At 46.1% G+C, this 14,073-nt stretch overlaps 1 protein-coding gene across 1 annotated transcript in view; it reads left to right on the top strand.

Moving 5' to 3' along the window:
- The window catches only part of WDR33 (WD repeat domain 33), a 441,658-nt gene that overhangs the window by 389,604 nt on the left and 37,981 nt on the right, over positions 1 to 14,073 (top strand). Inside the window, 1 exon segment of the mRNA XM_030215962.1 lies at positions 6,164 to 7,828. Coding sequence (XP_030071822.1) covers positions 6,164 to 7,828 — 1,665 coding nt within the window.

The raw sequence follows: 14,073 nt of genomic DNA, 5'->3' as shown, positions 1-14,073 counted from the left end.
GAGAGTCTCTCCTTTGCCTCCTTTGTGCGGGATATGTCTATAAGCATTCCCTTTCCCGTGGTCTCTGTGGAAGAGCCGAGGGCCGAGATGCTCGAGGTCCTCGACTATCCATCACCACCTAGAGAGTCCTCCACGGTACCGCTGCACAATGTCCTGAAGGAGACGCTGCTCCGGAACTGGGTGCGACCACTAACTAATCCCACCATTCCCAAGAAAGCAGAGTCCCAGTACAGGATCCACTCTGACCCAGAGCTCATGCGGCCCCAGTTGCCCCATGACTCAGCGGTCGTGGATTCTGCTCTCAAGAGGGCACGGAGTTCGAGGGATACCGCCTCGGCGCCCCCGGGGCGGGAGTCTCGCACTCTGGACTCATTTGGGAGGAAGGCCTACCAATCCTCCATGCTCGTGACCCGCATCCAATCTTACCTGCTCTATATGAGCATCCACATGCGGACCAATGTGCAACAGCTGGCGGACCTGGTCGATAAGCTCCCGCCGGAGCAGTCCAGGCCTTATCAGGAGGTGGTCAGGCAGCTGAAGGCGTGCAGAAAGTTCCTGTCCAGGGGGATTTTTGACACCTGTGACGTGGCATCTCGTGCTGCGGCCCAAGGTATAGTGATGCGCAGGCTCTCATGGCTGCGTGCCTCTGACCTGGACAACCGCACCCAGCAGAGACTGGCTGACGTCCCTTGCCGGGGGGATAACATTTTCGGTGAGAAGGTCGAGCAGATGGTGGACCAACTGCATCAGCGGGAAAACCGCTCTCGACAAGCTCTCCCACCGGGCGCCTTCAGCACCCGCCCCCACGGGTGGGCGTTTTTCCCGGGCACGGCAGGCTGCACCCTATTCTTTTGCAAAGCGTAGGTACAACCAGCCGGCCCGAAGGCCTCGTCAGGCACAGGGACAGCCCCAGCGCGCTCGTTCTCGTCAACAGCGTGCGCCTAAGCAGCCCCCTGCGCCTCCACAGCAAAAGCCGGGGACGGGCTTTTGACTGGATCCACGGGAACATAGCCGCCCTACAAGTGTCCGTACCGGACGATCTGCCGGTCGGAGGGAGGTTAAAATTTTTTCACCAAAGGTGGCCTCTCATAACCTCCGACCAGTGGGTTCTCCAAATAGTGCGGTGCGGATACGCCCTGAATTTGGCCTCCCTGCCTCCAAATTGTCCTCCGGGAGCTCAGTCTTTCAGCTCCCATCACAAGCAGGTACTTGCAGAGGAACTCTCCGCCCTTCTCAGCGCCAATGCGGTCGAGCCCGTACCACCCGGGCAGGAAGGGCAGGGATTCTATTCCAGGTACTTCCTTGTGGAAAAGAAAACAGGGGGGATGCGTCCCATCCTAGACCTGAGAGGCCTGAACAAATTCCTGGTCAAAGAAAAGTTCAGGATGCTTTCCTTGGGCACCCTTCTGCCAATGATTCAGAAAAACGATTGGCTATGTTCCCTGGATTTAAAGGACGCATACACTCACATCCCGATACTGCCAGCTCACAGGCAGTATCTCAGATTCCGACTGGGCGCACGGCACTTTCAGTATTGTGTGCTGCCCTTTGGGCTCGCCTCTGCCCCACGAGTGTTTACCAAGTGCCTCGTGGTGGTAGCGGCCTATCTACGCAAGCTGGGAGTGCACGTGTTCCCATATCTCGACGATTGGCTGGTCAAGAACACCTCGGAGGCAGGAGCCCTCCGGTCCATGCAGTGCACTATCCAACTTCTGGAGCTGCTGGGGTTTGTGATAAATTACCCAAAGTCCCATCTCCAGCCAACTCAGTCTCTGGAATTCATAGGAGCGCTGCTGAATTCCCAGACAGCTCAGGCCTACCTTCCCGAAGCGAGGGCCACCAATCTCTTGACCCTGGCTTCGCAGACCAGAGCGTCTCAGCAGATCACAGCTCGGCAGATGTTGAGACTTCTAGGTCATATGGCCTCCACAGTTCATGTGACTCCCATGGCTCGTCTTCACATGAGATCTGCTCAATGGACCCTAGCTTCCCAGTGGTTCCAGGCCACCGGGAATCTAGAAGATGTCATCCGCCTCTCCACCAGTTGCCGCACTTCACTGCTCTGGTGGACCATCCGGACCAATTTGACCCTGGGACGCCCATTCCAAATTCCGCAGCCCACGAAAGTGCTGACGACGGATGCATCTCGCCTGGGGTGGGGAGCCCATGTCGATGGGCTCCACACTCAGGGTCTGTGGTCCCTCCAGGAAAAGGATCTGCAGATCAACCTCCTGGAGCTCCGAGCGATCTGGAACGCACTGAAGGCTTTCAGAGATCGGCTGTCCTGTCAAATTATCCAAATTCGGACAGACAATCAGGTTGCAATGTATTACGTCAACAAGCAGGGGGGCACCGGATCTCGCCCCCTGTGCCAGGAGGCCGTCGGGATGTGGCGTTGGGCGTGTCGGTTCGGCATGCTCCTCCAAGCCACGTACCTGGCAGGCGTAAACAACAGTCTGGCCGACAGACTGAGCAGAGTCATGCAACCGCACGAGTGGTCGCTCCATGCCAGAGTGGTACGCAAGATCTTCCGAGCGTGGGGCACCCCCTCGGTGGACCTTTTCGCCTCTCAGACCAACCACAAGCTGCCTCTGTTCTGTTCCAGACTTCAGGCACACGGCAGGCTAGCGTCGGATGCCTTTCTCCTCCATTGGGGGACCGGCCTCCTGTATGCTTATCCTCCCATACCTTTGGTGGGGAAGACCTTACTGAAGCTCAAGCAAGACCGCGGCACCATGATTCTGATCGCGCCCTTTTGGCCCCGTCAGATCTGGTTCCCTCTTCTTCTGGAGTTGTCCTCCGAAGAACCGTGGAGATTGGAGTGTTTTCCGACTCTCATTTCGCAGAACGACGGAGCGTTGCTGCACCCCAACCTTCAGTCTCTGGCTCTCACGGCCTGGATGTTGAGGGCGTAGACTTCACTGCGCTGGGTCTGTCTGAGGGTGTCTCCCGGGTCTTGCTTGCCTCTAGAAAGGATTCCACTAAAAAGAGTTACTTTTTCAAGTGGAGGAGGTTTGTCGTGTGGTGTGAGAGCATGGCCCTAGAACCTCGTTCTTGCCCTGCACAGAACCTGCTTGAATACCTTCTGCACTTATCAGAGTCTGGCCTCAAGACCAACTCAGTAAGGAATCACCTTAGTGCGATTAGTGCTTACCATTATCGTGTGGAAGGAAAAGCCATCTCTGGAGAGCCTTTAGTCGTTCGATTCATGAGAGGCTTGCTTTTGTCAAAGCCCCCTATCAAGCCTCCTGCTGTGTCATGGGATCTCAACGTCGTCCTCACCCAGCTGATGAAACCTCCTTTTGAGCCACTGAATACCTGCCATCTGAAGTACTTGACCTGGAAGGTCATTTTCTTGGTGGCAGTTACTTCAGCTCGTAGGGTCAGTGAGCTTCAAGCCCTAGTAGCTCATGCTCCATATACCAAATTTCATCACAACAGAGTAGTGCTCCGCACCCACCCAAAGTTCCTGCCGAAGGTGGTGTCGGAGTTCCATCTTAACCAGTCAATTGTCTTGCCAACATTCTTCCCCAGGCCGCATACCCGCCCTGCTGAACGTCAGTTGCACACATTGGACTGCAAGAGAGCATTGGCCTTCTACTTGGAGCGGACACAGCCCAACAGACAGTCCGCCCAATTGTTTGTTTCTTTCGACCCTAACAGGCTAGGGGTCGCTGTCGGGAAACGCACCATCTCTAATTGGCTAGCAGATTGCATTTCCTTCACTTACGCCCAGGCTGGGCTGACTCTTGAGGGTCATGTCACGGCTCATAGTGTCAGAGCCATGGCAGCGTCAGTGGCCCACTTGAAGTCAGCCACTATTGAAGAGATCTGCAAGGCTGCGACGTGGTCATCTGTCCACACATTCACATCTCATTACTGCCTCCAGCAGGATACCCGACGCGACAGTCGGTTCGGGCAGTCGGTGCTGCAGAATCTGTTTGGGGTGTAAATCCAACTCCACCCTCCAGGACCCGAATTTATTCTGGTCAGGCTGCACTCTCAGTTAGTTGTTCTTCGTAGGTCAATTTCTGTTATACCCTCGCCGTTGCGAGGTTCAATTGACCTGGGTTCTTGTTTTGAGTGAGCCTGAGAGCTAGGGATACCCCAGTCGTGAGAACAAGCAGCCTGCTTGTCCTCGGAGAAAGGGTATGATACATACCTGTAGCAGTTGTTCTCCGAGGACAGCAGGCTGATTGTTCTCACCTTCCCTCCCTCCTCCCCTTTGGAGTTGTGTGTTTCATATTTTTTGCTAGTCATTCAACTGGCGGGAGCGGTCGCGCACGGGCGGGAAGACGGCCGCGCATGCGCGGTGGGCGTGCCCTGCGTGCTGACCGTCCCGCGAAGCTTATTTCCGGTTGGTGGGGGCTGCCGCGGACGTCACCCAGTCGTGAGAACAATCAGCCTGCTGTCCTCGGAGAACAACTGCTACAGGTATGTATCATACCCTTTATACAGACTCGTTTAGATGCACTGTGGCAATTCAGTTCTGTGCCTTGAATAATTCAAGAGGCGCAAGGAATCCTGTTTTCCTGTCCTTCAGGCTTTGCTTTCTTGTTTTGTTTGTGTGTGTTCTGTAATTTCTGTGTTTTGGAAAATTTTTGCTCTGGATGTAGACAATAAGCCAGAACATGGTCAAGTTGGGGTTTCAATTTGGCTTTCTTTTCTTTTTGCCATTAAGCTTTTTTGTTTACTTACAGTAAAGTTACCTTTTTTGTTGTTCAGTTGAAGAACCAGAAGTGCTTATTTAAAAGAACATTTGAACGTGGATTTGCAATTAACCACTTTATGGTTTGCTTTGATTTCTTTGAAGTGGAGCCAACCCATTAACAAAGACTTTACACTGCTCACACCAGTTAGTTTTTTTTTTCTGTATGAGATTTTTGAACACATTTTTAAAAATTATAAAATAATAGAGGTTGATGGTTACTTTAAGAAAGCTCCTGAGGAAGTATGAAAGCATGTTATAGTGAGCATTTTAGTATTGCTTTGATAAGTAATGGCATTTAATTTTTATTTTTTTAACTATCTTTTTTATTTTGAATTGATCACTAAAATGTATAGGTAACTTAACAAGAAACTTTTGGTACATATACTTATTTCAGTAAGTTTCTTATACTAAAAGGTAAGGGGAAATTGTTCCCTAGTGGTATCTATTAAGCAGGTCTTCAAATGTTATTGGCTCCTAAACTAGCAGATACTGTGAAGATTGACATTTGGTATTAGATATTGCTTTTCTATCTACAATATATTCCCATAATTCCTTCACACATAGATATCAGATGCATTGATTATGAATTCAGTGATATACATTTCTTAGCTGTGATGATATGGTTATCATATATTTATCTTTTGTTATACCTCTGGAGACATATAACTGGTGTCTCCATTTAGGTGTACAAATTTAAGTGTGTAGTGCATCTATTCTATAAATATGTGTGTAATTGCTGTTCTCCAAGGACAAGCATAAATGTTAGCGCTTAAATGTGACATTTGACTCAAGTAATTTATAGTATTCTATAAGTTATTCACCGAAATGTCCACATATCCAACTACCTCTATCCCACCCATGTTCCTCTCCTGTGAACGTCCCCTTACAGTGACGTGCTTTTAGCATGTAAATATGGAATAGCGGTTGAGCACCTTACTGCCATTTATTTATTTATTTGTTACATTTGTATCCCACATTTTCCCACTTGCAGGCTCAATGTGGCTTACATAGTACCGGAAAGGCGTTTGCTGTTTCCGGTGTAACATGGGAAAATGCCAGTATTCTATAAATTTAAGATTTCAGTAGCAACCTGTTATAGAATAAAGGGGATATTGTTTTGTCTTGGAGATCTAGGACCATGGAATAATCCCCCCCCCCCCCTTTTTTTTTTTCCAGGGTGCATTTTGACATAGCATCATTGGTTCACACAGCACTGTAAAAAAGAATTGGCAGTTTTATAATATTCTTATGAGTATAAAATCTTTTTGAGCATAGGGAGGTTAAATAATTTGTTCTGAGTTATATGGTTAGTAGTGGATAGTAAAACTGAACTTGATCACCATTGATATAGTTCAATACGCTATTCACTGTTCTGTACTAATACTGACCACCTGTTGGTTTCCAGTTATTTCTGGTTATAGGTCACTTACCATACCTACTTTATTTTTCCAGCAACTGAAGATTGAGAGACTTGCACAGAAACAGGCAGAACAAGTTCAACAACAGCAGGCACCACCACAACAGCAGCAGCAGCAGCAGCCTCAGACCCAACCTCCACCACAAGGAGGCCCTCATCTTGGACCTCAACCTTTTCCAGGGCAGGGGCCACTTTCACAACACCCTCAAGGATTCCAACAGCCCCTGCCACCTCAGCAGATGCCAATGAACATGCCACAGATGGGACCGCCACTAGGCCCTCAAGGACAGTTCAGACCTCAAGGACAAATGGGGCCTCAGGGTCCTCCAATGCTTCAGGGTTCTGCAGGGCCACAAGGATTCATGGGACCAGGTCCACAAGGACCAGGTCCACAAGGACCTCCACAGGGAATGCAAAGGCCTCAAGATATGCATCAGGGAATGCAGAGACACCCTGGGCCACATGGACCAATTGGTCCTCCAGGGCCACCAGTCCCACAAGGTCCTTCTGGTCCACAAGGTCCCTTAGGCCCTCAGGTTCCTCCTGGCCCCCAAGGTCTACAGGGCCCACCTGGCCCTAGAGGGATGCAAGGATTTCCTCCACATGGAATGCAGGGTGCAATGGGGTCTCAGGGGCCTTTAATGGGAATGAATCCTAGAGGACCTGCTCCACAAGGAATGATGATGGGGCATCCATCACAAGACATGAGAGGACCTCATCCCCAGGGTGGAATGATGGTGCATGGCCCACAAGACATGAGGGGTCCACAGGACATGAGAGGCCCTCAAGACATGAGAGGTCCCCAGGACATGAGAGGTCCTCAAGACATGAGGGGTCCGCAGGATATGAGAGGTCCTCAAGACATAAGGGGTCCACAGGACATGAGAGGCCCTCAAGACATGAGGGGTCCGCAGGACATGAGAGGCCCTCAAGACATGAGGGGCCCGCAGGACATGAGAGGCCCTCAAGACATGAGGGGCCCGCAGGACATGAGAGGCCCTCAAGACATGAGGGGCCCACAGGACATGAGAGGTCCTCAAGACATGAGGGGTCCACAAGACTTGAGAGGCCCTCAAGACATGAGGGGTCCACAGGACATGAGAGGCCCTCAAGACATGAGGGGTCCTCAAGATATGAGGGGTCCGCAGGACATGAGAGGCCCTCAAGACTTGAGGGGTCCGCAGGACATGAGAGGCCCTCAGGACATGAGGGGTCCACAGGACATGAGAGGCCCTCAAGACATGAGGGGTCCGCAGGACATGAGAGGCCCACAAGACATGAGAGGTCCACAGGATATGAGAGGCCCGCAGGATATGAGAGGTCCTCAAGACATGAGGGGCCCGCAGGACATGAGAGGCCCTCAAGACATGAGGGGCCCGCAAGGTATGAGGGGACCTCAAGACATGAGAGGCCCGCAGGGCATGAGGGGACCACAGGATATGAGGGGGGAGACAAAAGGTCCACAGGATATGAGAACACATCAGGGACCCCCATCACAAGGATCAAATTTAGGGCCACCTCAGGAAATACGTGGACCGCCAGGTTCACAGGGACAGCCAGGACCCCCTCCTCAAGGAAGCCTGCAAGGACCTCAGGGACAACAGAATCCACCAAGAGGGCCACATCCTTCTCAAAGTCCAGCTCCTTTCCAGCAGAAAGCATCTTTGTTGGGTGATGGACCTCGAGCACCTTTCAGTCAGGTACGTGTGGACATAATCATTGGCCCAAAGCAACAGGTACACAGTATACTGTTGTGGGTAGAACTGCTGTTGTATGAAGCATTAATTGACACTTGGATGCTCTTGCTTTGATTACAAGAGCTCACATCTGAAACTAGTTGGGATCTTAGCTCTGGTTCTGAAGGGCCGCAAATGAGCGTAGTTTTCTAGAGGTCCATGACAAATAGTTATCAGATGTATTGACATGTACTTGTTGTAAGAATTGGATTAATTTGCATATTTTGGTTACTCTGAAGTCTAACCTATCTGTGGCTCTTGACAATGAATTGAGAATCCTGGATATAGTAAGTCTACTAATGAGAAGGAATAACAATCTTCTGGATGTAGTTTTTCTTAATATAGTTGAAGCAGTAAATAGGTAATAAAATGTTTATGATATGGATGCTGTGGTATTTGGCAGAGTGATTCTATTTAGAAACATTAAGGGGAAATTTATCAACGTAAGACTTGTTTATTTTATTATTAATGAGATCTTGTTACCAGTAACAGGGGTTAACAGTAAAATAACATGCCTTAATGGTAGCCCACGTTGATAATTATGCCCCTTATTGTGGTACTGGGCAGAATGTGACATAGTCTTGGAACAGTTTATTAATTGGCAAGAACTGATAATGTCCTAGAAATATATGTTTAGGGGACAATTTTCAAACTACCCACTTTGGGACAAAGTCTGAATGTGCGCATGTACTTTCACTTTGAAATTTGTTTATATTTGTAAAGTATTCATCGAAGTTTGCACCTATGTTGGTGCAGGTAGATTTTCTATGGAAAGTTGAGCTCATAAATTTAAAAATAGCTTGTATACGTTATTTTCAAGTCCCACCCAAAACACTATTTCATGGATGCCTCAACTAACTATGGCTAATGATGCACATGTTGAGGAACAATGCACATACTTTTAGCAGTATTGAAGGCGAGAGAGTTTTCAGATAGCCAACTTAGAGGGGAAGTTATAAAGCTGTGTTAGGGCCTTAAGTTGCATTATTAGCTTCTTAACGCAACTAAAGGGCTCCAATGCAGCTTGTCTTGTTTCTACTGCAATGATATTTAGGTCATCACAAGTTACATAGTATTGAGATGCAGATGTGCATTAAGCAGTGCATAAGTATGTAAAAACCATAACATGACTTGCAGTGTGCACCGGATGCACACCACATGTTGTGTTATGGGCATAAAATCACAGTAGGATAACTCCAGCCAAAATCTGGAACTATTTTATTGTGCCGGGAGCATCAGGCCTTATAGCTGCAGCCAGTGCTCCCGGGCTGGAGCTTGCAGGGCCTGTGCCCCCCCCCCCCCCCCCCCCCCCCCCCCCCCCCATCACTTTGCCCATCTTCCTGATCAAACCCCCACCCCTGATAACTTCTCTCCAACCCCTCCAAAGGACCCCTCCCCCCCTCCAAAGAGGGCCTACCATAACATAGTAGATGACAGCAGATAAAGACTTGTATGGTCCATCCAGTCTGCCCAGTAAGATAAACTTATTACATATAGTATGATGTGATACTTCATATGTATACCTAATCTTGATTTGTCTTCGCCAATTTCAGAGCACAGACCGTAGAAGGCTGCCCGGCACTGGCCTTGTTCTAAATTTCTGAAGTTGTTGAAGCCCCGAAAAGCTCTACTGCAGCTCATCCAAATTTATTCAGCCACGATTAGGGCACAGACTGTAGAAGTCTTTTCCAGCTCTGGCTTTGCTTCCCAATTAGTGGTGTTGCTACCTATTCTCGGCTAAACTTCTTTGGATCCATTTCTTCCAATCAGAATTCCTTTGTATTTATCCCACGCATTTTTGAATTCCGTTACTGTTTTCATCTCTACCACCTCCCACGGGAGAGCATTCCAGGTATCTACCATCGTCTCAGTGAAAAAATACTTCCTGACATTATTCCTGAGTCAGCCCCCCTTTCAACCTCAATTCGTGCCCTCTGGTTCTACCACCTTCCCATCTCTGGAAAAGGTTTGTTTGTGGATTAATACCTTTCAAATATTTGTCTGTATCATATCGCCTCTGTTTCTCCTTTCCTCCAGGGTATACATGTTTAGATCAGTAAGTCTCTCCATGTACGTCTTGCTGTGTAAGCCCCCTACCATTTTTTTTGCTTTTATGTGAACCACTTCAAGTCTTTTTACATCCTTAGCGAGATAAGGCCTCCAAAACTGAACATAATACTCCAAGTGGGGCCTCACTAGCAACTTGTACAGGGGCATCAAAACTTTCTTTCTTCTGTTGGTTATACCCCTCTCTATGCAGCCTAGCATCCTTCTGGCCATGACCACTGCCTTGTTGCACTGTTTCTTCATCTTGAGATCTTCAGACACCATCACTCCAAGGTCCCTCTCCTGAATCGAGTTTACCAATCTCTCCCCTCCTATCCAGTACACCTGTTTTGTATTTCTGCACCCCAAGTGCATCACTCTGCACTTTTTGGTATTAAATTTTAACTACTAATCTTAGCTCAGTATTATATTATACTAGTAAAAAAGCCCCGTTTCTGATGCAAATGAAACGGGGGCTAGCAAGGTTTTCTTCTGTGTGCATGTGGGAGTGTGTGTGTCCCTGCCATCTGCCCTCTCTCCCTTCCCCTGTGCTCTCTGTCCCCTCCCCCCTCGGAGTCGAGTCCTTCAGTGTTAAGTTTCCTGCTGTGTTTGTGTTACAGAGATAATGAGGGCTTCTGCCCTCTCTCCCCTCCCCCCTCTGAGTCCTTCACTGTTACAGAGAGAGCGATTTGATTTCGTGCTTTGCTGTGTTTTCCTTCACTGTTTGTGTTACAGAGAGAGCGACGGCGGGGCAGACACTCATGGGAAAACCGGATATCTCTCCCCCTTCACAATTCCGGCTGGAGGCTTCATTTAGACCGTTGGTGGTGCCTTTTATATATAGAGATTTTATTAACTTGAATTAAATTAAGTGATATAGAATGTACTCAGTTCAAACAAACTCATACCATTACATACCCGGGGGAATATATGGTGGCATCATAGGAACCATCATCGCACACCAACATTCCAGTATTCAAATCAAAGTATGTACATACTCTTGCAGTAATCTGCAACTTTACCAGAGGTACGATAATTATATCATTCACACTGCTTCCTCATGCCAAGCTGGAATAAAGCTATTTACATGCACCCTCCTGGTTTCTCCCCGCTGTTAATTAGATTTCTGAATCAGGTCTCATGCCTACCTAACCTCTCATGTGTTTTATATAAGTTAAGATGTTGTTACTCCAATGCACACTCTTCCAAATTCATACAATTTGCATATCATTACATTATCACCATTCTGCCTCCAGGGTATCCTCTCTATTGGATATCTTCGTGTCATCTGCAAAAAGGCAAACTTTTCCTTCTATCCCTTTAGCAATGTCTCTCACAATTATATTAAACAGAATCGCCCCAAACACCGATCCCTGAGGCACTCCACTACTCATCTTCCTTTACTCCGAGCTGATTCCATTTACTAACACCCTCTGCCACCTGTCAGTCAACCATTTTCCAGTCCAGTTCACCACTTTGTGTCCTAAGTTCAGCCCTCTCAGCTTATTCACGAGTCTTCTGTGAGGGACTGTATCAAAGCCTTTGCTGAAATCCAAGTAGATTGCATCTATCACACGTCCTTCATCCAGTTCACTTTATTGATTAAAAAATATATAATTTTACAGTAGTGGTAAACAGTGCAGACTTAGTTACATTACAGTTAAGAAATCTCAGTGTTACAATTAGTATATAGTTGAACTATAACTTTAAGTATCTATTATTGTTTGTTATCAGTTATCAGGTTCGTTGCAGTTAAAGAAAATCATAATAGCTTTGTGAGTAGGATAATAATGCATACATATTAAGTATCATTTATTAGGGGGTTCATTTACAAACAACACATGATAATGCTGTTAGCACATATTCCCCCGAATTATATAAAAGTCGCTAACATTTAAGATGTAATTAACACTGATAATTGGCTTGTTAACCAATTATTGACACTAATTAGATTTCATTGAAATATACACACATAAATTTAAGCACAAGTTCAAAAAGGGGGTGTGGAAATGGGAGGGGCATGGGCAAAATGGGAGCGTTCCTAACATTTACACGCATTGTTACAGAATGAAGCGAATGCACGCCTAATTTAGTCATGTACATGTTTCAGTTGGTGCAGCTGACCACACCTAAAGTTAGCTGCAATTCCCAGGCATAAGTATTATTCTATAAATGCACCTAACTTTAAGCATGGTTTATAGAATAGTATTTTTTTTATGCCATATATAGAATTCACCACATTATTTTCCATAGGACCTGTTGCATAAATTGGGCTTTGGTAAATAATGTGCATTAACAGTAGTAGCACACATTTACTGTTAGTAAATAGCTCTCTAGCTGGATAATATGAGTTGGAATTATTTTATTTGGTATGTATCAACTATATGGGATAACTTATGAAATGTTTTTCTGTTCTATATAATACACATGAAATTGGGCAGCTTAAAAAGCAGTTTTATTTTTCAAATATTCAGGTTAATTTTTATTATGAGTATTTTCCCATCATTGAGGAAAAGTAATACAATATGGATAGCTTTTCATCAAGGAACAAAACTAATTCTATTCCGTTCCATTCTTTGCATTTATATCCCGCTTCAATCAGCAAAGAATCTAAGCGAGTTACAAAAGCTGAAGAATACAACGATCAGAAATGTCCCTTCTATATCATTTATGTAGATATTTTCTAAAGAGATGTTTTTAATGCTTTACAGAAGAATAGGTATCCTGAAAGAGTACGTATTTGCACATAACTTAGTAGCTTGATACGTAAATGAGCTATCAAAAACCTTTTTGTAATGAACTTTCTTGATGGACGGAAATCCTAATTGTAAAGAATAATAAAAATAGGAATTCTTCCAGACAATTGGATAAGTTATAATTTGAGTATGAAAAGAAGAGTAATACCCATGATGTAGAATTTTTAAAACTACACAGGCAGCCTTAAATTCCACACACACATATAGTGACAACCAATGCAGGCTTTTCAATAAGGGTGTGTACATGATCAAATCTTGAACGACTATATATCATTTTTGCTGCAATATTCTATAAAAGCTGCAGTTTGCTAGGAAGTCCTGATTGCAAACCAACGTGCAAAGCATTGTATTAATCAAATTGGGAAAGAACAATAGCTTGCTCTAACATGAAAATGATAGGGGATAAAACAAATCTAATCGTCTGTAACTGATGTAATTTAAAGGGAATTTTTATTAAATTTTCCTTTTTCACACTGGAGGATAGGTGATATGCATTTGGTAATTACACCTATTCCCTTTTTGTGATATAGAGGGTAATTTTTGATATGACATCTGAATTCAACTTTGGACAGTTTGCTCAAAATGTCCAAAACTTGAACAGCAAACATGACCACCCGGAAAAACGTTTATCTTTTTATTTCGAAAATGACCTTTTTCTTGATGTTACTGTACTCAGTATGTTTATCTTTTTTGACCATTTTTGGAAAAAAATGTCCAAATGAAAAACGCACAAAATCAAACCATTGCAATGTAGGAGGAGCCAGCATTTTTAGTAAACTGGCCACACAAACATCCCAGCAGATCAGTGGGGCATCCTAGGGGGCACTATAATGGGCTTCATCTAAAAGCTCCCAGGTATACATCTCACCGTTGCTCCCTTATATTGTACAGTGAACTTTCCCAAACCCACCAAAAACCTACTGTACCGAACTGTACTCCACTACAATAGCCCTTATTTCTGCAGGTGTCACCTATATGTGGGTACAGTAGGTTTTTGGTGGGTTTGGGAGGGCTCACACTTTCCACCACAGGTGTAGCAGTTAGAGTGGATTATTGGCCTGGGTCCCCTTCTCCACAGTGCACTGCACCGACCACTAGGCTACTCCAGGAACCTGCTTGCTGCTTTAATAGGCCTGGCTATAACATCTGAGACTGTCTTAGAGGCGGGTATGTACTGTTTCTTTCACAGGGAGGTGGTCAGTGGCCACTAGGGGAGTAAGGCGGGGGGGGGGGGTCGTTCCTTTATTCCTCCAGTGGTTATCTGGTCATTTTGGACACTTTTTTGTGGCTTATTTGTTCTAAAAACAGGTCTAGCTCATACTGTCTTAGTTTTAATCCTGGACATTTTTGTTTTGTCCCATTATGGCTGAAAAACGTCCAAGTGTTTTGAACGCCCAAATTCCGCCC

Source organism: Microcaecilia unicolor, chromosome 10 (assembly GCF_901765095.1).
Source record: "Microcaecilia unicolor chromosome 10, aMicUni1.1, whole genome shotgun sequence".
NCBI classification, from domain to species: Eukaryota; Metazoa; Chordata; class Amphibia; order Gymnophiona; family Siphonopidae; genus Microcaecilia; species Microcaecilia unicolor.
The sequence above is the reverse complement of the archived record's forward strand: the minus strand, read 5'-3'. Positions and strand labels throughout refer to the sequence as shown.